We start from the raw sequence: 24,490 nt of genomic DNA, 5'->3' as shown, positions 1-24,490 counted from the left end.
TTGTGTATTTGTATCATACAAGTTTGAAGATGAATGTCAATCCCTTCTAGAACTATCTCAAGTTATCAATTCTTATTTAAAAATTGATTGATATGAAGATGTTAGAGCTTATGTGGCATGTTATACAAATGAAATTACTTAATAATAGAAGTCATAATCCTTGATTATTTTCATAAATAACCAATTAGTGGTGCTTTTGTCCCTATCAAACCAAAAACTGCCATGTTCACCCATTGGTTGTCTATAGTGACATTAATCATTTCAGTTGTCATTAATGATTGGGGAAGGGATTTAAGTTATACTCATTTATTAGTGGTGTAATTAAATTTATAATAGTAGGTTAATTATTACTTTTATTAAATTATCATTTTGCGCTTCTTATAAGTTTTATTGGTAATTATAGATACAATTGAATCTAGTATTGACTGTATAAATATTTTTTATATAAGTATATATAGCTTAAGATCAGGAAGATATATATTTTTTTTAAAATTATCTTTTTAGAAAAGAATCTAGGTGATTTATTTGCATTGAAAACATGTTGCTTCTCTGTCCTTATCATGTGCTAGTCCTAATCATAGCTCATGGATTTGAAATGAAACATTGAAACCCACTAAGCAGCAAATATTTTACTCAAAAAATTATGATTTTTATTTATTTATTTATTTTCTTGTGAAAGATTATTTGGTATGACGTTTGGTATCTTTGTGGCATGTATGAAATGCAAGTTTGAATACATCAAAGAAGAAAGTGATTGATATTCAATTAACATTGTCATTATCATAAGGTTAATCACACTTTAATAATTTCGATTTAAACAACAAAAACTTAAAACTCCACTACTTACTTCCATAGTTAATGTTGATATCAATATTAATGAATTTGCACCTGAATTGTGTGAATATCTTCTCTTACCAATCGGGTTGTGGTGGAGTGATAAGTACTCCTTCATCCTTAACCACAGGTCTCGATTCGAGTCTTGGATATGTAGTCGCTTGATGTGACATTTACTGGTGTGACTCCATATTTAGTCGGGTCCCAGTGTAGCTACTAGATACCAGGTAGGACTGTGCATAATTTAGTAAATACCGAATTACCATACCAAAACCGAAATTTTTGGTATTTGGTATTTGGTATTTTGGTATTTGGTATGGTATTTGGTTTACATTTTAAAAATAATTTAGTATTAGATATGGTATATGGTATTTTCTTTAAAAATATCGAAATACTGATATCGTACCGAAATATATATATTGGATTAATTTTAAATATCCTCTCATCCTTGCAGTCCCCAGTTACCAGAGAGCTTAAGGAGAATATTTCTAGTTCCATGTTCTTTAGTTAAAGCCTGCGCGCCACCTATTTTTATCTATGTGGTTAATGGATGTTACCCGAATGATTTCTGTAAACAACACTTATGAAAAACTTATTTTGGTCACATTTGAGAAGCTTACTAGTGTCTGGTATTTTACGGAGATGCAAGTTAGAGCTTTAGACCATACATACTTACATGTTGATGAAGTCTGTAAACGTTATTCTAATCTTATGCTCTTGTTTATAGAAGTCACATATATGATGTGTAGTGTTGTTGCATTCATAAGATTGATTTTGGTGGCTAGTTATAATTTTAATTTTACTGGCTAGTTAAGGTGTTATTCTCCCCTAAATGTAACGTTCAGAAGCTGCTTTAGAACCGAATAAACCGAAGTTACCGTACCGAATAAACCGAAACTGAAAGGCAAAAAATCGAACCATACCGAATTTAATTAGGTACGGTATTGGTATAACATTTTAGGATACAGAATACCGAAAATACCGAATCGAAACGTCTAAATACCGTACCGTATCGACCGACGAACACCCCTAATACCGGGTGAGAAACAAAAAAATTAAGGGCCCGTTTGGCCATAATTATTTTTACTTTTTTTCGAAATCATTGTTTGCCCATGAAAATTTCAAATTTCGCTTCAAGATGACTTTCGAATTTTTTCAAAAAATTTGAAAAACTCCAAAAAATTATTTTTCAAAATTGTTACTTCAAATCACTTATAAAAATTCAAAATTACATTCATGTCCAATCACAACTCTAAGTTTCAAATATTATTTTTACTTTATTTTTTTTGTTTTTAATTTTTTAGGAATTTCACAATTCTTTTGCCTAAACGCCCTCTAAATACTTTCTTGCCGAAATTACTTGAACTATACAAACACGAAATTGACTGGCCACAGCAGCAGCCACGCTATCTATTTTCCATGGGTCCCACTGTCACTCTGGCACTATTATCTGACCTGGCAACCACATTTTTTAATAATATTATTTTCTTAACTCCTATAACCAATCTTATCGGCACAACACACCCAAAATTTCCACAAAATTCCATATCTACCCCTTTCCCTAATTTAAAGGCCAATAAAAAATAAAAATCAAATCCACTATCTTCACGTAAACCTCAAAAGAGAGGATAAATCTCTGCTTAAACTCTTGTTTTATAGCTGTTTTTATAGTTGCTTTAAATATCTCTGTTTCTGGTTCGGTGGTTGAATTATTGAAGGGAAAAAATACATAATATCTTGTCCCTAATTTTTTATGATTTTGAGATTAAGGAGCAAAAAGAAGAAGTGGGGTTTTGAATTTTTGGTGTAAATTCTGGGTTTGCACAAATTCTGATTTTGTTTTGAGTTTACAAGGTATATACATTGGCTTAAGCCTTAACCTTATACGGGGTTTTCTTGTTATCTGTGCTGAATCTTTTTTCAATATTCCAAGTTAGATGGAGAAGGAAAGTTTTTAAGGTTCTTTTTGGAAATACCCAAATTGGAATCTCAAAAAGTTACCTTTTTTGTTGTTATTATTTTCTGAATATTTGAGTTGTCTTAAAAAGATTTTATTTTTCTGTTTAGTTATGATGGGGTAATTGGAAAGCTCATTTTTTTTTGAATTTTAGATTTGAATAATGGTAGTGGGATTTTGTTGAGCTGGTTGAAATGGGATTTGATTTTTATTTTCAGAAATTCCAGGTTGTAACTTGTATATTCCCATTAATTGAGCTAAATTCAGCTATTTTTCAGGGTCAATTGTTTGTTGTTCTTTTCTTTTATGACCTATTTTTGGGGCTTTTCATTAGCTGTCAAATTATGAAGCTTTGTTTCAAATTGAACATGAACATGCTTTGACTGGTTAGATTTGATTGCTAATAAAAATGTAGAAAATAAAAGGAGAAGAATTTGAATTATGTTGTGTATTTATTTTAATTAGGAAACGTGCTGGTGTCTCGCCTTATACTTGAATAATAGCAATATTGTAGGCCAGATTCAATGGAACAAGATCCCTCTTTCTTTGGGGTTATATGGCTTTATTTTAATTCAAAATTCAAGGTTTCTGTACTCTTGTATATTAATAATAACCAATAATAATATTTTCCATCCCTTTTCTTGATATTTGCTTAAGCATAACATGCATGTGTTAATGTTTGTTTGATATTGTTTTGATTGTGTTCATCTTCTTACCCTATCTTTCTTGTAACAGAAACAAATCAATCGTTTAATTTTGATAAATTCTTGGATATAGGAAAATATGGCCTTGACATTTACCCCATTGTCATGGTTGCTTTGGAGTGGAAAGCATCAAGAACCTAAAATCTCAAATGGTTCATCTTCAAATTCATCACCTGATTCAGGATTGTGGGAATTGGATACTTTGAAGTTCCCTCTCGACCGAAGGAGGAACATGAGTTCCTCATCTAGAAAGGTTAAGCGAAAATGGCAGAGTCGTGAGGAGCGAAAGATTGACAGGGAATATGATATTGTTATTGTTCCATCGGACGGAGGATGTGTTTCAGGGTCTGAGTCTGATGATTCAGACTGGTCGGTTGGATGGTTGGAACCTCACGGCCCTGGATTTCATTGTGACGATGATTCAGATGATAGTTTTGCTGTGCTTGTTCCTTGCTATGGCTGTGGTTGTGCTAATGTGGAAGAAAATGCAGAAGACAAGTTTCTGCAAGCCGTGGGAAACTTGAATGATATATATGCTACTGGTAAGAGTCTCTTTCTGTTATGTTCTTGTTATTTGAATATGATTTCTGCTATTGTTGTTTGTATCTCTTGTATGACGTGGAAAATTTACCGATGAACTTTGAATAATATTAAACACCTTACTATTAAAGACCTTATAAAAGGCTTCTCTTGGGTTAATCATTCATTGCTGGTAAATTTGGCCATTAAGTATTAATATTCATTCAGATTTGCTGCTTTTGATACTTCACTCACAGAGGCTCTATTCATTGAAAAGTTCAATCCAATTTCTCAGTTACACTCACTATAACTAAGTGGATTATGCAAATATATACCATTAATCTTCTTTATACGAATGCAATGCCTTACTGGTTCCTCATGCCAAATATTTGTCGTTTGTTTATTCACATAGTTAGCAAGAGATTAGGGTTGAGGCATAGCAGTACTAGTAGTAGTCGTTGCAGCTAACAAGAGTATGGAAGGCCTGAGTGAGTAGCAGATGTCAGGAGGCTAGAATTCCACCTCGTGACACTTTGCCGCTAGGTTGTTCCCTGGGGACCTCATTGATCAAAGGAGTTCAAAATTTCCAAAACCTGTATTGATACAGTATGTGTTGCTTCTTGACACCAAGAGAGCAATGTGGCAATGCTTCTAAAGCAACTAATTTGATGAATGTCTTAGTTTCCTTATTGTGTTTACGAATCTGAGTATTTGGTTAGCTGGAAAGACTTTTGAAAGTTGAAATGCTTTCACTTTTGCTATTTTTTTTTTTCCAGTTTAGAATTCGTCCTTAAAGGGAGCGTTACAAGCTTGTTAAAAAAATTTGTAATCTTTCTTCAAGCTTATAATCAGTTGAATTAAGTTTTGCTGCTTTGCTTCCTCTTAAATCCGCCGTCTTGCTTGCCAAAAGCTTCCCTGCAGTAAGGTGGTTATTCAATGAGGTTACTTTCATTTAGATTGTTTATTGAATGGTCATCTTGTTGCCTATAGGTTTCTGTAATCCAGAGAAACTAGGTTGTAGTTCTTTGTCCCTCTTCTTTTCTCTTTCAGAAAGGTGGCAGTGTTAACTAGTAATAGAAAAGACAAGAGTGCCATGGCCAACCAACATTAGAAATGGAACATTTTCCCTTGTTACATTCAAGGAGCATCTCCAACGCAATAAATTACTTGCCCCTTGAACTCTTCTCGCACTGTACTCTATGTTCTGTATAATTAGGATCTTGGTCTTGTCCATCACTTGATCAGTTAATAGGAATTTAGCACCATGTCTTTATTATCGATAGTAGGTGCGTAGATTTGCTTGATTCTGTTATTCCTTGTTGCTAAGGAATCTGTGATTCTTACTTTGCTAGACCTTTTATATATGTTAGATTCTAAATTTGCTGTTATTGATCATGAAAGATTTTAACTTCGCTGTTATTTGAAAGTCCTCATGTTTTCTACAACATTGTTCTTTTGCTATTACACGTATTCTAATATGAAATTTTTTCCTTAAAACCATTTAGTTTCTTTCTGATTGTGCATAAAGTTATCAATAATGCATTGAATTAGATAAAGAAACAAAAAAAATCTATATAGAGTAAACTATTGGTAGCTTTCCCTTTCCATCACACAGTTCTTTTAGCTGTGTACTTTGTATGATTTAGGATTCTTTCTTGACTTTGGAATTTACATGCAGAGAATAAGAAGTATATGGAGCACTGGGTCTCATCTCTGAGGAATCGCTGAAATCTAGCAGTGCCGGTGGTGCTCTGCTACTCCTGCTGATTCTTTGTTGCTCATTACAATCTTAAATATGAACTTTGTAGAAATCTAAGATTGAAAACAAAATGAGACACTAAAAAGAAAAGAAAAAATAATCTGGGAAAATTTGATTTGTAAAAAGAGTTCGGCTTGAAGGACATTAATGTTTAGGGAGAAGAAACAGCAGAGGACAGAGAAATAATGCTGTTTCCTATCCACTTGAGATCTCAAAAACAAATTTTTTTTTTATAAAAATTCAAAAAAGAAAAGGGAACCTCCCTTTGGTACGTCATGGATAATATGGTTTCTTCTGTGTCTGTTCTCCAGAATTGGCTTTGAAGATGTGTGACCTCTACTTGCTTCTTGAACATTGGTGTAAATTTGCAGTGGAAGGAGAAGTAAAGAAACGGATGACGGAAAAGACAGAATTCTTGAAAACAAAAGAAGCAAAAGGAATGGTTGTGTGTTATGCTTTTTATCATTTTTTATGTAAATATCTGTGAATATGTAAATATGTTCATCCAGTTGTAAATATGTCCATCCAGTTGTAGATAAGTTGTTTGATTGATAACCTTCATAAGTATACTGTAAATAATTGGAAACTTATGATTGCATAAAAATGGCACTGCTGTTTAATGGTGATATTTTCATATCCCCCATGTTGTTATCCAATACTTCCTAACTTTTGTTGGCTATGCTGTTATTGAAGTTGTTGGGTGGAAAGAAATGACAGAAAACTTGCCTTAATCTGCTACAATACCACCTTGTTATCACTACTCAAGAAGAGGAGAAAAAGTGATCAAAATGGGTGAGGAAAGGAGAACTTTTAATATGTATAAAGAGTAAAAAGAGGGGGGAAACTCCCACTAAACATCTCAACAAAAGAAATTCTCTTGCTTTTTGAGCTCCAGTACCACCTTGTTAGCACATCGAAGCGTAGGTCAATTTCCACTCAAGGGAGTGGCATTAGCATAGGTTTCATTGTTACTATTTGAGAGTCCAACAATTTTTTTCTTTCCCTTTCACCATAATTTTTTCACATATTTTCAACTATTTTAAATAGTAAAAATGTTGTTACTCAGAGTATTTTTTATATCTAATTATGCGGAATTTTCTTTTAAAATGTTAAGAAATTGATATTCAAATTAAGATAAAGAATTAGAGAGTCTGATCCTTGAGCTCTGGACGCTTTCAACATTTTCTTTTCCTCCTCCAACATTCAAAAGAAAAAAAAATGGAAGGGATGTAGCAATATTGACGGATACAACAATAAAAACAACAAACCCAGTAGTTTCTCACGAGTGGGGTCTTGGGAGGGTAAGATGTACTCAACCTTACCCCTAACCCTGAAAGGGATAAGGCTGTTTCCGATAGACCCTCGGCTAGAATTAAAAAAAAGAGAGGAAAAAGTCATTACCCCTAACCCTGAAAGGGATAAGGCTGTTTCCGATAGACCCTCGGTTAGAATTAAAAAAAAGAGAGGAGAAAGTCAAACCATTGCACCCCTCACCAAAAAGATAAAATAAAATAAAAAGATATAAAGAAGAGGGAAGGACATGCAAGCCATAATGTTATGTTAAACTAGTTATCTGGCAGATCCAGGAATTGCCAATTGTTGAGTTAGTTAATGGGGTTCCTACACTTGTGCTTATTGTTTCTAAAGAGATCTAACACCCCTTTCTTTGACCTAGTATGTTATGTTTCCCATGCATTTTTGCTCAACACATCATGTACATTCTCCTTACAAAAATTCTTTATTTTTTTTGCCTCTCAAGAATACAGATTCCAAATAATCATAACTGTGTTTATTTATATGGTGGATCTCATCTCTTGTGGTAGATGGTGAAAAGCAATGTGTTATTCACAACTTATGGGCAATAAAGAGAAGCAAGTAATTGTATAGTGAGTGAAAAAAGGAAGGGAAAGAATGTTACACAGAGCAGCAAGAAATGCATATTCATGGTGGTGGGCTAGCCATATTAGAACAAAGCAGTCAAAATGGCTGGATCAAAACCTCCAAGGTCACTTCTTTATATTCTATATCTTCTTATGATGCAATCCTTTTCAACTTCTTAATATCTTTTTGTTGGTATTGCTTGTTGCTTCTGCTTTCTTTTCATCTTTTGTTGAGCCCGGGGTCCGTAGGAAACAACCTCTCTACTCTCAAGGTAGGGATAAAGTCTGCGTACACATTACCCTCCCAGACCCCACTTGTGGGATTATACTGGATTTGTTGTTGTTGTAAAGTCATCAACTATGCCATAACAGGTTATTTTTTCAAGAAAATAACAGAATCTTGAACTACTAGTGTTTTGTACTGCAAATGTTTGTTGTTCCAATGAGCCATAAAAGAAAGAATACTAGAATGTTGGACCAAAAAATATAAAACTACTATAGTTGCTTCTTGTTTGGGGTATTAACAAAGGGTTCAAATTATATACACTGATAGTTTCAGGATTTTCGCACTATCAGTGTAATTTAGCTTGTTATATCAGGTTATTTTCCGGGTTATCAGATAATGTTTTCTATAAATAGTTACCTGAAAATGGAGGCAACTTGACAAGGCCTTGACTTTAACTCCTCTTCTAAGGCATCATTAGCTAATACAAATACATTTAGCTTACTACTATTTGTCTTGGAAGGCATTGAAAGTAGGAAAAAAAATGATAGCAAAGGATTTTTCTGGGATAACTATAACAGTATAGTTCAGACTTGACATTTATTCATTTCTTCTGTTGTCTTATAAATGCTAAACTGGAGGGGCGGGTCCGTTATCCACTGAGTTTCGAACCGTGCGCCATTGCCACTGGGAATGTGTCTGTTACTAAAAAAATGCTAAAGTATTCTCATACATGTATGATGCTTTGCGCTGATAAAAAAAACATGAATGATCTTTCTCCAAAAAAAAACGATGTATGATGCTTTACTTACTTGTGGGAATTCACTGGGTTTGTTGTTGTTGTCGTCGTATGATGCTTTGCTTATACAGAAGAGAAAGAAATGAAGTGAAAGGAAAGAGCTGATTATTTTGCTTGTTATTTGCAGATATGGAGGAGAAGGTTGAGTACGTACTCAAAATCATAGACGAGGATGGAGAATCCTTTGCAAGCCGCGCAGAGATGTATTACAGAAGAAGGCCTGAGCTTTTGAACTTCATAGAAGATTTTTTCCGGAGTTACAGAGCTTTGGCAGAGAGATTTGATCATTTATCCAAAGATCTTCAGACTGCTAATCGAACCATTGCTACTGTTTACCCCGAGAGAGTTCAACTGTCGATGGAGGATGAAGATGGCGAACATTTTCTTGCTGCAATAGAACCTCATAATGAATCTAACGAGCCTCCCAAAAGCTTACCAGCCGCGCCAAAGTTAAGTGTCCCAAAAGTTCCTTCTTTTGCCAAACGAAACGCCAAACCTTCAAGATTAATGTCAAAGAAGGGACTGATCAAATTCAATGTTGACAATGCAACTACTGCTGCTCCTCCGACTTCAGGTCTTAAAAAGTCTGAGGCACTCCAGGAAATCGATAGGCTTCAGAAGGAAATTTTGGGACTTCAGACTGAGAAAGAGTTCATTAAGAGCTCATATGAAAATGGGCTAGCGAGGTATTGGGAAATTGAAGAACATGTCACCGAGATGCAAACAAAAGTTAGCAGCTTGCAAGATGAGTTTGGCATTGGCACGATGATTGAGGATGACGAAGCTCGGACATTGATGACTGCCACAGCTCTGAACTCTTGCCAAGAGACCTTGGCTCGGTTGCAGGAAAAGCAGAAGCAATCAGTGGAAGATGTCATCGCTGAGCATCAAAAAATTTTAGAGGTCCTCGGAAAATTTGAGACTCTAAAGGGAAAATTTGTAAGTCACCTGCCACATCCACAAGTCCTCTCTGAAGTAAATAAGTCTTCTAATCCAGATTCGGAATTGAAGAAGTTGAACCGACAAGTGGAAACTTCTGAAACAAAGAAGTATAATCCAGAGAAAGTGCATTCGAAAGTTAAGGAGTTGCAAGCTAATTCTGCCACTTCTTCCATGTCCGATTTGGCAGAGAAGGTTGATGAACTTGTTGATAAAGTCATATATTTGGAAAGCGCTCTCTCTTCCCAGAATGCTTATGTAACTAGATTAAGAGCAGAGACAAATGAACTTCATTCACATCTGACCAAAGCGGAAGAGGAGAAGGGGAGTTTGGTTGAAGATTCAGAGAGCATGAGCAAGAGGATAAGACAACTAGAGGAAGAACTTCTCAATGTTCAGAATCTCAAAGACTATCATCGCCAACCTCATCTTACTGAAGCAAGTTGCAGTTTTGATGATCTCTCTGACAAATTGCTCAATAAGAAGCAAGATGAAGATGTCAAAGATACTTTGCTATCCAATAAAGTAATCGGTGTTTCAGCTGTCGATAAGGCAAAGCAGTTTCAAGCTCACAAAGCAACCATTCCTGGAGCAAATGTTCTGGGTAGCTCCATAGGTATAAGCAGTAAGGATTGTCTGAAGAAAGAAGGCTTGCAAGCAGAGGAGGGTTGTCTTAAAGTTGACCAGCAAAACCTTGTCGAAAGCCACTTGAGCAATGATACTCAAGATGGACAGACAGGTGTCGCTTTAGAAGCTAACCAGGGTGTTTCAGGTGTCGATAAGGCAAAGCAGTTTCAGGTTCATGAAACGATCATTGCAGAAAGAAATGTTCTAGGTATCTCCAAAGGTGTTAGTACTAACGACGGTCTGAAGAAAGAAGGCTTGCAACAACCGGAAGGTTGTCTTGAAGATGACCGGCAAAATTATGCGGAAAGCCACTCGAGCAACGATAATCAAGATGGAAAGAGGGTTGGCACTTTAGAAGCTAACTACGGAGTTTCAGGTGTCGATAAGGCAAAGCAGATTCAGGTTCATGAAGCAGTCATTCCCGGAGCAAATGTTCTAGGTATCTCCAAAGGTGTTAGTACTAACGACGGTCTGAAGAAAGAAGGCTTGCAACAACCGGAAGGTTGTCTTGAAGATGACCAGCAAAACTATGCGGAAAGCCACTCAAGCAACGATACTCAAGATGGAAAGAGGGTTGGCACTCTAGAAGCTAACCACGGAGTTTCAGGTGTCGATAAGGCAAAGCAGTTTCAGGTTCATGAAGAAGTCATTCCTGGAGAAAATGTTCAAGGTATCTCCAAACGCGTAAGTAGTAAAGAGGGTCTGAAGAAAGAAGTCTTGCAAGAACATGAGCGTTGTCTTGAAATTGACTGGCAAAACTTTGTTGAAGGCCACTCAATCAACAATACTCAAGAGGGACAGATGGGTGGCACGTCAGAAGCTAACCAGGGCATTTCAGGTGTCGACAAGGAAAAGCAGTTTCAGGTTCATGAAGCCATCACTCCTGGAGCAAATGTTCCAGGTATCACCAAAGGTGTAAATAGTGAGGACGGTCTGAAGAAAGAAGTTTTGCATGAACAGGAGGTTTGTCTTGACGTTGACCAGAAAAAGCTTGTTGAAAGCCACTTGAGCAATGATCCTCGAGATGGACAGATGGGTGGCACTTTAGAAGCTAACCAGGGATCAGGGTTGACAGACAAAGAGATGATGACCACTACTACGCATTTGGTGGCATCACAAGGTGTATGTGTGAGGGAGAAATTGAAGACAGACATATGTGCAGATCAAGATCATTCTGGAAAAGCTGAATATACTATGTACGTGGACTCCAACTTTGGTAATACCCATAATAGTTTTCAATCTGAAGATGCTGCTGCCAATCAACAAAACTATTACAAAGGAACTGAATATAATGTCAAATCTCCTGGTTATGACTCTATGATCTCAAAACAAATCGGGATTGGAGAGGAAGCAAAGAAACAAGATAACCTCATCCCATTTGAAGGTAAAGAAGAAAAGTTTCCAAAAGCCGATCATCATGACCAAGACAATTTTACCAAAAATGGTCCTTTGGAGGAAGCAGCAGATGTTGGGATAGAAAAAGGTTTTGACAGAAGTCAACATGGGCATGTCGAACAAAGGTGGACAAATGATATTGCTAACAGAAGTGATGATTTTCCCGGTTCTGCTCCTGTTAATCAGAAGAAGGATTCCAAAGAAAGTGAATGCATCACATCTCCAGGTTGTGATGCAATGATCTCAAAGCAAGTCAGAATGGGAGAGGAAGCAAAGAAACAGGATATTTGGGATAACCTCATCAAAGGTAAAGCAGAAAAGCTGTCCATATCCGACCTTCAGTATGATCATGACGATTTAACAAAAACTGGTCCGGCAAAGGATGCAGAAGAAGTTGAGATAGAAAAAGGGTTTGACAAAAGTCAAGACGTGCATGTCACAGACCACGGCTCAGCCACCAGGAAAAATGTCGGGAAGGTCGAGCAAACGGGCACAAATGATCTTGCAGACAGAAGGGATGATTTTCCCAGTTCTATCAAAGATAAAGCAGAAAAGCTTTATAAAACCAACCATCAGAATCTTCTGAATGATTTTTTCCAAGACGCGCCATCAACGGATTCTCCAGATGTCAATATGGAGAGAGGATTTGTTGGAAGTGGAAGCTTTCATATTTCAAACGATGACTTGGCCGCAAAAAGACATGTGAAGAAGGAAAAGCAAGCCAGGACATTAGATGCTGCGGACACGCATGATCATTTGAACATGTCTCTTGAAGGTAAAGAAGAAAAGCTTTACAAAAGCTACCACCAAAATTATACAATGGATTGTTCCCAAAATTCTCCATTGAGGGATTCTCCAGAGGTTGAGATGGAAATGAGGTTTGGTGAAAGTGATCTACATGTTTCAGATAATGAATCCGCCATCAGAAGAGATATGAGAATGGAAGAGCAAGCTGGCACCACAGCTATTACAGAGAAAAGTGATTGTCTGCACCTTCCCCGGGAAGGTAAAGATGAAAATTCTCAGAAATCCGACCATCTGAATTACCAGTATGATCTCCGTATAAGGAATGCTGCCGACATCAAGATGGAGAAGGCATATCGTGAAAGGGAACACATAAATATTTCAGATGATTTCTCAGCTATCAGAGAAGAGAGAACAGAGGAGCTAGCAGGTAAAGCAAAGATATTGCAGATTTTACTGGTGATTTTCTAATTTCTGTCAAAGTTAAAAAAGAAGCTTTTTTTACATTCTAACTTTCCGAACAATACAGTGAGGGACGATCCACATGCAGAGATGGAGGAATCCAACAAAAGTCTGTCTTTGAGTTCATCCAATGATTCAGCTATCTCAAAAGATGTTAGAATGGAACAGCAAGCAAGCAGAATAAACATTGCAGACAAGTGTGCTTCTTCTACAAGCGAAGAGGGAAAAATCTCTTCCGACCAAAGAAGTTATTTCAATGATCTATTGCAGGTTAGTCCATCTGGAGCTACTCGAGATGACACTTCAGGAAGGGGATCCAAGGAAGATGTTCATACAATGAATCCTCCTCGTCATGATTCAATTTTCTTTAAAGACACAGAGATACAAATTCAGAAGCTGGAATATGACCCTCTCAATTCAGAGAATTACCTTGATAACATCCATGTGAAAGGTCAAGGAAGCACTCTTCAGAAGTCCACTCCAGAAAAACCAGACCAAGATGAAGGTACACGAGCATCCATTAGTGGCTCAGGGATCTCAATCGCTATGAACAATAAAGGTAGAGAGAAGGTAGGTGATGATCATGATGTCAAAGTAGCGGTTGGATCTGCCACAGAAAGCCTCTCCAAATTGAATGAAAGCAAGCAATCAGACAATTCTTTAAGAAATATGGATTTCCGGAACAATATCAAGTCAGAGGAGCAAAACAATGATTTCATTCAAGTAAAAACAGATGGCGACTTTCCACTATCCAATTGGCATAACCAACTTGAAGAACATTCAGCAAAGGTCCAAGTGAGAGATATTCCAAGCACTGGCCCCGATAACGAGCTAGAAGAATGGGAAAGTATTTTAGATAATCTTCCATCCGTCTTAAGAGATAGTAAGAGAGAAGACCTACACAAGGATGAATTCCCAGATCAAGGTACCTGTGCTCTTAAGCTGTAAAAAAAATACTATCTCTCTTTGTCAACTTCTAAACTAATTAACCTATGGAAGTTGTTGCAGGGAATCAAGAGTTCAGGACCGTCCACAATGGGCTCTACATGGAACAAGAAGAATCGAGATTAGAGGATGACCAACCAAACTGGAGAGAGCTGTTCCTAAACAGCTTGGATGACAGAGAGAAGATACTACTTGAGGAGTACACATCAGTCCTTAGAAATTTCAAGGGTGTGAAGAAGAAGCTCAATGATGCGGAGAAGAAAAGGAGAGCGAGCCACTTCCAATATGTTGTGCAGATGAAAGTTTTAAAGAATGCTAATGCCTTGAAGGATGCACAGATTCTGTCGTTACAGCACAGATTGAACTTGCTTCAGTCAAAAGACGTTGAAACAGAGTTCTTGGATAAAGCACTCGCACATTCCACTGACATCAGACAGGAAGAAACTATACCAGAAGAGACAAGAATCTTACGTATTGGGGGGGATGACGGAGACATCAAAGTTACTGATGTCGATGAAACACACTCCTTCACTACTGTTGAAGAGAAAGTACGGATGGACATTGATGATTTGCTGGAGGAAAACATAGAGTTGTGGCTCAGATTTAGCACATCATTTCATCAAATTCATAAGTTTCAAACTTCAGTTCAGGATCTACAAGCTGAAATAAAGAAAGTGAAGGAAGAGTGCAATCAAGGTACAGGTCAGCCACAGTCGCTACTCTCAGGCATCCGCCCAATCTATAGACATCTAAGAGAGATACAAACTGAGTTGACATTGTGGTTGGACCATAATGCAATGCTGAAAGATGACTTACAGCACAGGTTGTCGTCTCTATCTAATATTCTCGATGTGATAACAAGATTGTCAAAGTCAGGGTCTAAAGAGAATGATCCAGTGCTGAATGCCTATCAAGCAGCAAAATTTCAAGGAGAGATTTTAAACATGAAGCAGGAGAACAATAAGCTAGCAGGTGAACTCGAAGTAGGCTTTGAATGTATACGGAAACTCCAAGATGAGATCCGGAGCACATTGTCAAACCTGGACGAAGAACTTGGGCTGAAAAACCAACAAGCAAGGCCTCGATCTAGAATTCCCCTGAGGTCCTTCCTGTTTGGAGTGAAGTTGAAGAATAAGAGGCCGTCCATATTTTCCTGTGTAAATCCAGCATTGCAGAAACAGTACAGCGATTTAACAGCAGTACCAAAATAGATGCTTTTAGCAGCAGTAGCCAAATAGATGTCTCTCATTTCCCTTCTTTTCTCTCCCCTTTAGCTCTCTTGCAGTCAATTCTTAATATTTTAAAAGTGACCTGCCTTTATTGAGTAGAAAGGATGCCAGATTTTGTCGTGCTTAAAGAATTGCCATGTTCTTATTTTCAACTATTTTGTACTTCTCAAATCCACCTATTTCTGCAAACTACACAGCCCTTTCTTTAAGACCTGGTTTCACATATTTAATAAGCCTACTTCAATTACGTATGCTGAATATATAGATTTAAACAAGGTTCCATCGTTATAATCTGCATTGAATTGCCGCAATATGTCGATGCAGCCGATTTTCTGATCAAATCTTGTTCATTGAATTTTTAGCACAACATTTTGAAAGCACAAAAAATACAGTCTCTAACCTAGTACCTCAGCAACACAACGACACATGCCAAAATAACTTACTAATAATAACATAGGGAGATAGTCAACCCTCAACAAGAGAACATATAAAAAAAATTTATGAATTGCCACCTAATTATAGACAAGACACATTTACATAGATGAAAGCTGAAGCACAAAATAGCAGGTGCAAATTAGACATTACATACAAAGCAGGTCCAGCCAGTCACTCCATTTAACTCTTCCCCATCCTCAGTGCCTCACCTAAATCCCCTATCTCAACTCCCTTTGAAAACTTTACATGTCTCGGGTGCAGGACCTTAAACACCACTACTTTCTAGTGCCAAAACTATTTTAGTGTTCTCATTCTTATTGCTATTCTCGCCCTGGTTCCTGATGCTATTATTGCTGACAGTCTCTACACTTGGGATTAACTTTTCTTGAACTAGAACTCTTGAAGCTTTACTCTCTCCTCCTTGCTCTTTCACTGTGTGACCTAAAATTGAAGTTTGACCTTCTACTTTCTCTGTCAACAGGTTGCCTGAACCAAAAGTTTGACCTTTTCGGACCTGCTGTTGTGCATTCTCCATTGAAGCAGCTTGATCAATTTCAACTTTCTCTCTCCGTGCATTAGACAGAATAGCAGCTGGAATTTCTTGGGTAGCGACTGCTTTAGTTTTTGCTTCAAGTACCCTTGCTGAAGAAGATGTAGGGCCAGCGGGAACTCCAGATGACACATTTGTTCTGGATGGGACAGCCATTGGGTTAGGTCGAACTGCAGATTGTGATGCATTTGAGGGACCACAGCCTGGGGGACGGGAGACCAGGCCAGTTCGAATGAAGTGCACATTACTGGGCAAACCATTAGTGCTACCTGGCACAGATGATTTGACTGCTGGAGTTCCTCCGGGCATGATTTGGACGACTTTTTTAGATTCTGCAGCCTTTTGCAGTGAGGCAGCAGCACCTGAAGGGGTAGCAATTCGGGAGCCTGCAGCCATAGCAGCAGTTTTGACCATTGAATCTGGGTTAATAGCAGGTTTTGGCAATGGATTTTTTGGGATTACTCGAGGTTTTGAAGGTACTAAATCTTGCTGATGCTCGGATTTTGGACCACCAGATGCATTATTGGCAGCAGCAAAATGCAAAGAATTACTTGGTGCACTGCCTGAATTTGGCCCCACTGAAACAATACCACAATTTAGTTTAAAACTAGAGATTGCACAAATGGATGAAACAATTGGGGAGGTGAGTAAATTAACTTTGGATATTCAAAGTACCATTAAAATACAATACACAAAGGCGGAGTCAAGAAAGGGAAGAGCCGTGTTCTAGGAACCACCTAAAAATATCTCGGCATAATGCTGGAAAACAGAATTGCTACTAAAATTTTTGAATTCCCGATTCTCCACTTAGCATAGAACTGTTGTTTTCTAAAGGTAGCATGCAGAAATTACCAATTGGAGTTTGGATTGTCAAAGTCTTCTTGGAAAGGAAGTAAACGAAGTCAGTACAGTGGACACCTTTAAGAATATATTTCATTACATCTGCAAAGACTTAAACCCTTGGTTTTCCATAGTGCAACGTACCGGCATATTGAAGGAATTCAGATTTTAGCTAACCTAATTATTGAATTTTAATCAAATGTATAAACCACATGCAGATAAGGTCAAAGACATCAGACTTTCGACTTATCATATGACACGCTTACAAGCCCCCATCTAGGCAGCTATGGTCATTATAGATGACATACAGTTAAGACAATTACCATTAGTGCTGATTGGACAAGCTGCTCTCAAGTTATCCCCGAGAGCTAGGGACATTGCATGACGAGCTGCAAGCTGAGCCTCCGACAGCTGTGAGCCATTCCCCACCATGTTCCCATGTCGCTTTCTAATAATTGCCCATCTCTGCACAATGAAATACTCATTATCTTAAAGTAGATTTACATTGCAGATCATGGTAGCAGATCTTATAACAGGCAGAAATTATTTTACAAGTTCTGTTAACTGCTTTGTTAACATCTAGTTCTTGCTAGTTCCACAAATAAACACTTTGGCATCTCAGTCACTTTCCAGCATTTGAACCAACGGAACCTGGGAAAACCAAGACATCCAAATCATACAAGACGACGGTGGACTTCCAATGCATATTTGTGACTACCTTTTTTTCTTTCTTTTTTTTTTTTTTGAGGGGTTGAGGGGGTGGGGGGGTGGGGGGGTTGAAACATGATATCGCTAGCAGTGTTCAGTTTAATTAAAATGATGAGGCTATGACTATGACATGGAGAAAGTGAGACTCAGTGTTGTGAAGAGCGTGAAGCGAGAAAAAGCGACAAACCCCATTTCGCTTAAAGCTTAAAGCTTAAAGCGAGAAGCGAAGCGCTCGCTTTTTTGAAGTGAAGCGAAATTTAAAAAAAAAAAAAAAAAAATATTGCATAGACAACACATGTAATTGTAAGCAAATGTTCAATACTTCTCTGTTAATAACTGGAAAAATTGGGCAGTAAAATTCTGGAAAAAATTCGCCAGCATTTTGCTGCTTTTTGGACGTTTAGAAAGAAAAAGAATAAGAAGAAGAATGGAAATCAGAAGTTCAGAACATACCTGTTGAAGTCTTGAACTTGAAGTTGAAGAAGAAGAAGAACAACCCTAGTTGATGATTTGAGATTCTTTAAGAAATCAGAAGTAGATGAAGAAGAAGTCGCTGCTGTTGGAAGTTGAAGAATACTAGTCGCTGTTGTTGATGATCAGTGTTTAATCCAAAAAACTTGTTTTTAATAAAATAGGGTTGGGTATTTTAATACAGAGAAGCGGACGCTTCTTCTCTTCGCTCCGCTTTCCCCGCTTCTCGCTTTTTACAGAGAAGCGGTCGCTTTTACTGACCTGAGTCGCTTTAGCAAGCTGAAGCGCTGCCTTTCACGCTTCGCCTCGCTTCTCGCGATGAAGCGAGCGCTTTTTCAAACACCGGGAGAAACAGTATTTAGACATTACTTCACCATATTTACTTAGCTCGATTAACACTAACATTCCCGACTAAATCTCCTTCATGCACTTAATAAATTCATTACGACCGAAGAGGAATAGAATGGAGGACGAGATATCCTCAAATTAATATAACAGTGCTACAATTTTGCAAGGAAGCTTAATGTCTTTAACATCCATGTAGCAAGTGTGAGTGGAAGAACAATATATCCTCAAACTGTGAAACTTCGGATATTGCCAGCCATGATTCAGTTGCTTCCACTGTTCAAAATAGGAAAAAGCATACACAATGATGACATACTTACCTTCCTTACAAAATTTACCATTTGACAAGGTGGGGCCCTTTTACTTAATTTTCGTTTAAATCTAGTTCTTAATTTTGATAAAGTAAATGATTTATCAATGATGGGTGAAACCCTGTATACACTCCCTGCACCAAAGATAGAGAACCTACCCACAATATGATTCTCTACGAAAAAACCCAGTCAGCTATACACATAGGAACCTCATGGGTACATCAGGAAGAAACTAGAAACAGGAGACTACTTTGCAATTAAATCAAATTCTCCTATTTACTTTTCCATAGTCTTCCAGAAAACAACTGATTATTTTCAATTTATTGACCTTCCTTGCACATTTTGATGATAGGTCCAGACTTGAGCAATCTGTAATATTGGCTTGAGTGCTCATGAATTTTGCTTTTCAAAAAGGATGCATTAATGAATAAAAACAAGTGTTCAAGCGCAGATTAATTAATTAGCTGCACTGGACAATATCTTTTCTTGTCATTTACCATTTGCTGCATTTAGAAGTCGTAATTATTTGGATGAGATCCATTTAGTAAACTGCAACTGCAAGTAGCCCAAAGATTAATGTTCTTTTAACTCCAAGCGAGGATTTATCAGTATAATAAGAGACTGAATTTGTCCTCTATCAAAAGAAATTTCTTTTGACCGTTAATTTATCATCTACCAAAATTACTTTCATAAAAAAAAAAAAAGCAAATGAGAAAGGAAAAAGTTCCCGATCTGCAGAACAGCACATACTTATGCTAACTCCTGTTAAGGACAAGGCCAAAAGAATTTGCTAAACCAGAGTGTAAATATGACCAGAGAACATAAATTGCCAAGTATATACAAGATTAAACCTGAGATAGTTGTGATGCTGTTCTGTCTCCCTTAAAATCCCCTTTCAATATATTTGCCCAATTTCCTTCACCACACTTTTGTACTGCAGCAATGAGTTCCATATCCTCTGCTGCAGACCAAGGCTTTCGTCTTCGCCTGGGAGGAAAGTTGGAATTAGCTGGCCCATTAGTGTCCACAACCTCAGCAGCCATGACAGATGTAAGTGGTTGTTTTTCCACAGAAACTGGGACAGTAATTTTCGTCCCATAAGCTGAAATACCATGGAGTGAATTTTCTGTAGCGGTTCCAGATGTTTGGCCATTGGGTATACTTATAGTCAATGGAGCTTCAATAGTATTTCCATTTGACATATGTGAATCACATGGAACCCCAGAAGCAATTAATACCTATCCAAGCCCAAAGCAACAAAAATTGACTGTATGAGAAAAGAGAGAAGCATGCGTGTCACCCCGAATATCAACGACTAATTCTAGTAATAGGTAGGAGTATGCATTTAAGGGTAGAGGGTGGCATCCTAGCATAGTCAAATAAAAGCGAGTGCAATGTTTCTTTGTTTCAAAAATAAAAAGCAAGTCCAAATACATAAATAACCAATGCACGCCACATACTAATTCCATTTCTAAACCATGCAAAATGAGCTTGTCAAAAAGTATTTATCGCCAAAGAGGTGCATTTCCCAGACCTGGGGAATTATATCTCAGGTTCTTAACCCATTTATGTATTTCATCATATATGTAATGGACTAAATTCAAGATCCTTCATAGGTAAATGTAAATCCATCAGCACAGTTCATTGACTTAAGAAATTTCAGCAGTTTCGGGAAATCTGTTAGACCTTCACCTAGAAGCATATTGTGCTGCAGGAATAAAATGACTAATTTACTAGTACAAGTTAAATTGCAGCTGTCCGGCTGTTAGGTTGGCCAACCAAACTTTAAAATGAAGCCACTTTAAAAACATTTTTAGGAAAAATGGTGAAGGAAATCACCATTTTGGGCAGGTCTTGTTCGTTTACCTTCACATATGCTGTAGCCTCTGCTGAAGCCTCACTGCTTACGGGAGGAAAAGCTTCCAATTCATATTCTAGATCACTATCGTCATCCTGCCATCAAAGAAAAAAAAATCAAACCATAAAATCATAAAATTAAAAAATCACAGTGCAAGTTCAAAAAATAAGGTGGATCATTCATCTCACTGAGCAACAGATAATGGATATCGACCACCATACATTAGTTACCAATATGTAGTATTTGAGAATATACATTATTCAATGCTTTCAACACAGATCACAATAAACACTAGATTCAATGCAAAATTATTTTCTGCTGCCACTTATTGAGTAGACAATAGTGAAACAGTAAGAATGGGATCCTCTCAAGAGCAGATAAATGAAGCTGCTCACAGATTTATAATCCCAAGCTTAGGCAATATGTGCACAAAGTTTACCCCAATTTAGCCAGGAAATGTAATGATTTGTGGCATTCCATTCCCAATTTGTAGGGAAACAGACCACGGGAGACGTCTTCCATGCTACACTAACAGATATACAAGAAGCAAAAGCATTTGATAATATACAGAAATGTAAAGCCAACACTGCAGAAAAAGGACAATACTAAGCTGGACGAAAGTGCTCATCTCAACTCCTCTCACCAGCTTTGGCGTCTGATGAGGGGGGACTAGGGAGGTGGGGCGTTGTCGAAGTCGAACATACAGGGAATTGGAGGTAGCATTCTACCGATGTCAAGTTGTGGACTGGTTTCTTCAGCCGTTTTTCTATGTATTGGTGTTCTATATGACCAACATGAGACTCGACTTGTTAGATATTTCGGAGGTTCAGTGAGCACCGTGCCGAATCTCTCTACATTTTCTTCTCTTCCATTTACCAAATCAACAACCACTACTACTACAACACATCAATCCCAAGCTAATTGCAATTGCCATATGAATCTTAACTATCCAATTTGCTCTATATGGGCCTGTTTAGGGGTTTGCTGAATCACAACAACAACTACTACTACGCTTCAGTCCCAAGGAAGTTTAGGTCGGCCATATGAATCCTCATTGACTATGTCACTCAATTTAACTCATCTCATGCCAATATTATGCAAGTTCAAATTAGAAGTTCTATATATTTTCTAAACATATATCTCTCAAAGGCTAAACTACTCCCTAGAAAGCATACATCTTTTTCTGATTTAAAAGAAAACAAAAAGGAAAAAAACCTGCAAAAATTCAAATAAATGCCCTATAGCTCCTCAAAAGCATATCGGTAACTCCAAATTCAAATAATCATCATAGAACAAGTCCTTCACATAAACATCACACACACACACACATAGTTGTAGGAGAAGTAAATGAACTAATTTCTGGGAGTAGGACTGACTAGAGGTTGAGCAGAATCATCATCAAATTTGTCAAGCAAACCATGGTGATAAGCCAAATGGCGCCACAGCATCTGGTACTCTCTGGCATTTGTAATCCCAGTTGTGGTCTTCTTCACCAATTCATTCCAGTCAATTTTCACATCTTGAACTTGTGACACCTCTTGCAACACCGTCAACACAGTCATTGCTGTATACCTTTCAAACCCACATTTACAAAACAACCAAAATTAATATGCATAATATATTCACTAAACAATACAAACACACATGAAACATATAAGGGGCGGAGCTAGAAGCCTGAATGCAAGTTCAGCCGAACACCCTAACTTTTGCTCAAACAATATAAATATGTATAAATATAAAATTTAGAATCAAGTTAGTAGCACTTAAAGTCATCATTCTAAAATCTAGAAATCATAAAGTTTGAAATCATGGTTTCGCCTTTGATTACATAGATACATATATACATACATATGTGTATATGTGTAGTGCAGTAAAGGCAATAGCACAACTTAAAAAAATAGATCCAAGAACATTACAAATACACACACACAAACACACACACAAACACACGCATATACACATAAGTTTTCAAGAACCAACTTGAAAACAAAAAAGAACCAACCTTTGTAAGAGAGAGGATACATCATCTTCACCAATAAAGACCCTTTTCTGTAACTTCCTTTTCTCCACCATTTTCTTTCAATTCTTGGCTTCTTTTTTCAGAACCCCACTGCAATTTTCTCCAAAATTTTTGAAGGGTTTTAGGAGAGAGAAAAAAGAAAAACCCCAACTGCGTTTTTTTGAGTAAAGGGAGGAGGAGGAAGACCGACCGTTGAAGAGCGTGGACACCACGAACACTCCGCAATGGTGGCACCAATTCACACAGAGAGAGAGAGAGAGAGAGAGAGAGAGAGAGAGACCAAGTCAAAGTGAATATTTGAGTTTTTCTATTCCAAGCATCCGAATCCACATTAATTTTGGGCCAACAATATCTCAAACGAAAAAAGAGAAATGGTTTTACAAATTTTTGTTAATAATGAAAATGCCTAGTTTAATTAACAAAATATTTAAGATTTTGATTTGATGAACTCTAATTTCCATGCTAAGTACATTCATCACTACACAAACTGTTTTAATGTTATACAAAGTTTCGTCTTTTAATTTCTTGTATGTGAGATTCTTACCAAAATAAAGCATGTACTTAAGCGTCTCCAATTGGTATTTTCTTGGATTTGAGGACGTGAGACTCAGGTTCTTATGTCTTCCTCATAGGCATTGAATGTTTGTTCCGATACTCGCTCCGGTTCACAACAAGTGATTTTTTTGATATTTTTACACAAATTAAGAAATTCATATTTTAACATTAATTAACAATGAAATTGACCATATTAACCTTAACTATCTTTTCACATAAATACTCCTAACACATATTCCAATATTATTTACTCCAAGGGCAATGTAGGAAAAAAATAATTACTTCATTCTTCAAAAAAGGAAAAATCAGTTATTTTGGACCACAAAAAAAAGACCAAAAAATCACTTATTGTGAACCGGAGGGAATAATAAAGTCAGTTCGTAAATCAAAAAGTATCAAATCGACAAAATTAAACAAAATGATAAGTCAACATCACGTTTTTCATTGAAAATTGATAGTTCTACCTTAATTCTTGATTGAATTTGTTCGCACAAAATTTTACAAAATATCCTTATTTTCGTATCATTTTGTCAACATTTTGAATATGTTTATATATGTTTTTTGTGTGTGAAATAATTACGTAGTTTTTAATAAAGACAAGTTAATGAAGATTATATATATCAGTCTTTTTCAAGAAATAATATGTCTTTTGAGAGAGAGGTTTAAAAGAGAGAATATATTTTCACATTATTTTGCTAATATTTACAAAACTACTTTAATCAACAAAAAGTTTAAAACTTCAACTTGATGAAATCTAGATTTCAAGCTTGTGCTTAGCTGTTAATTACTTCTACCTTAGTTTATGATTAAATTCGTTTCCGCAAAATGCCACTGTTTTCGCATCTTTTTGTCAAACATCATTTCAAATAAATGTTCTTGCTTCTTATTTTGTGTGAAAGTAGTCTTTTGAAAGACAAGTCAACGAACATTTTGACTAAAAATCCTTAAATTCCCAACTTCATGTCAAAAGACTCAATTCAATGGTATCTTGATTATTGTTAATCTAGTTGAGTCTTTAGTCATTCTTTATTGGACTTTAATCTTGTAATCAAACTCATAGCTAATCTTAGTTATTGAGTTCGTAATTAAATATTTATATATATTTAATAAATTTTTAATACAAATAAGATCGAAGCAAAAGTTACTGGGTTCGTCCAAACCCTAACTGACACTCTCCCTTCGCCCATGCTTACATGTCATGCACTATATCATTAAATTGCTCTACAATTATGCAATCATGTCCAAATTTAGCTAAGGTACAATCTTGCGTGTAGATTGACGTTAACACTTCTATGTTTGAGAATTTTTCATTGAAAAACGTTTCAAAAAGTAAATGTGAAAAATGGAAGGAAGGTCAATTTTCTAAATTTGGATAAACATG

At 36.8% G+C, this 24,490-nt stretch overlaps 3 protein-coding genes across 13 annotated transcripts; 2 read left to right on the top strand and 1 right to left on the bottom strand.

Annotated features, from left to right (window-relative positions):
• The first annotated feature begins 2,425 nt into the window (after nucleotides 1-2,425).
• LOC104120048 (uncharacterized) lies at nucleotides 2,426-6,401 on the top strand. 8 transcript variants are annotated; one of them, XM_009631718.4, is made up of 4 exons: nucleotides 3,044-3,375; nucleotides 3,569-4,037; nucleotides 5,693-5,757; nucleotides 6,085-6,209. In XM_009631718.4, exons 1-3 carry the CDS (start codon nucleotides 3,316-3,318, stop codon nucleotides 5,740-5,742), a joined length of 579 nt encoding a protein of 192 aa, XP_009630013.1. In that variant the 5' UTR covers nucleotides 3,044-3,315; the 3' UTR covers nucleotides 5,743-5,757; nucleotides 6,085-6,209. The 8 variants fall into 8 exon arrangements, with proteins under 8 accessions (XP_009630010.1, XP_009630011.1, XP_070056220.1 ...); XM_009631715.4 differs by lacking the exons at nucleotides 3,044-3,375; nucleotides 5,693-5,757 and adding an exon at nucleotides 2,426-2,688 and having other exon boundaries at nucleotides 6,085-6,401; XM_009631716.4 differs by lacking the exons at nucleotides 3,044-3,375; nucleotides 5,693-5,757 and adding an exon at nucleotides 2,426-2,688 and having other exon boundaries at nucleotides 3,527-4,037; nucleotides 6,085-6,401.
• A 569-nt stretch (nucleotides 6,402-6,970) lies between these two features.
• Nucleotides 6,971-15,208, top strand: LOC104120049 (uncharacterized). Of its 2 annotated transcripts, none has more exons than XM_009631719.4 (4): nucleotides 6,971-7,778; nucleotides 8,803-12,810; nucleotides 12,910-13,767; nucleotides 13,842-15,208. In XM_009631719.4, exons 1-4 carry the CDS (start codon nucleotides 7,685-7,687, stop codon nucleotides 14,996-14,998), a joined length of 6,117 nt encoding a protein of 2,038 aa, XP_009630014.1. In that variant the 5' UTR covers nucleotides 6,971-7,684; the 3' UTR covers nucleotides 14,999-15,208. The 2 variants fall into 2 exon arrangements, with proteins under 2 accessions (XP_009630014.1, XP_009630015.1); XM_009631720.4 differs by having other exon boundaries at nucleotides 6,972-7,778; nucleotides 13,851-15,208.
• A 235-nt stretch (nucleotides 15,209-15,443) lies between these two features.
• LOC104120050 (endochitinase A-like) lies at nucleotides 15,444-22,874 on the bottom strand. 3 transcript variants are annotated; one of them, XM_033652532.2, is made up of 8 exons: nucleotides 22,745-22,874; nucleotides 22,537-22,644; nucleotides 21,911-22,106; nucleotides 20,543-20,629; nucleotides 19,528-19,914; nucleotides 18,003-18,047; nucleotides 17,165-17,306; nucleotides 15,444-16,579 (listed from the first exon to the last, which is right to left on the bottom strand). In XM_033652532.2, exons 2-8 carry the CDS (start codon nucleotides 22,605-22,607, stop codon nucleotides 15,717-15,719), a joined length of 1,791 nt encoding a protein of 596 aa, XP_033508423.1. In that variant the 5' UTR covers nucleotides 22,608-22,644; nucleotides 22,745-22,874; the 3' UTR covers nucleotides 15,444-15,716. The 3 variants fall into 3 exon arrangements, with proteins under 3 accessions (XP_033508423.1, XP_009630017.1, XP_009630019.1); XM_009631722.4 differs by having other exon boundaries at nucleotides 22,537-22,850; XM_009631724.4 differs by lacking the exon at nucleotides 18,003-18,047 and having other exon boundaries at nucleotides 22,537-22,848.
• Nucleotides 22,875-24,490: the final 1,616 nt, after the last annotated feature.

This window comes from Nicotiana tomentosiformis, chromosome 4, assembly GCF_000390325.3.
Source record: "Nicotiana tomentosiformis chromosome 4, ASM39032v3, whole genome shotgun sequence".
NCBI lineage: Eukaryota > Viridiplantae > Streptophyta > Magnoliopsida > Solanales > Solanaceae > Nicotiana > Nicotiana tomentosiformis.
This window is presented reverse-complemented; position numbering and strand designations above follow the sequence as displayed.

What these genes read in the sequence shown, in the direction of transcription:
- LOC104120048 (XM_009631712.4), top strand. Translation starts at nt 3,316, where the DNA reads ATGGAACAAGATCCCTCTTTCTTTGGGGTTATATGGCTTTATTTTAAT. An exon ending in ATTTTAATTCAAAATTCAAG is followed by an intron (nt 3,376 to 3,568) that starts GTTTCTGTACTC and finishes TCTTGGATATAG; the next exon opens with GAAAATATGGCCTTGACATT. An exon ending in GAATGATATATATGCTACTG is followed by an intron (nt 4,038 to 6,084) that starts GTAAGAGTCTCT and finishes TCTGTTCTCCAG; the next exon opens with AATTGGCTTTGAAGATGTGT.
- LOC104120049 (XM_009631719.4), top strand. Translation starts at nt 7,685, where the DNA reads ATGTTACACAGAGCAGCAAGAAATGCATATTCATGGTGGTGGGCTAGC. An exon ending in GAGAACAGAGGAGCTAGCAG is followed by an intron (nt 12,811 to 12,909) that starts GTAAAGCAAAGA and finishes CGAACAATACAG; the next exon opens with TGAGGGACGATCCACATGCA. An exon ending in GGATGAATTCCCAGATCAAG is followed by an intron (nt 13,768 to 13,841) that starts GTACCTGTGCTC and finishes AACCTATGGAAG; the next exon opens with TTGTTGCAGGGAATCAAGAG.
- LOC104120050 (XM_033652532.2), bottom strand. Translation starts at nt 22,607, where the DNA reads ATGGTGGAGAAAAGGAAGTTACAGAAAAGGGTCTTTATTGGTGAAGAT. An exon ending in ATGATTCTGCTCAACCTCTA is followed by an intron (nt 20,630 to 21,910) that starts GTCAGTCCTACT and finishes CTTTGATGGCAG; the next exon opens with GATGACGATAGTGATCTAGA. An exon ending in TTGTCCAATCAGCACTAATG is followed by an intron (nt 16,580 to 17,164) that starts GTAATTGTCTTA and finishes GTATTGTTTCAG; the next exon opens with TGGGGCCAAATTCAGGCAGT.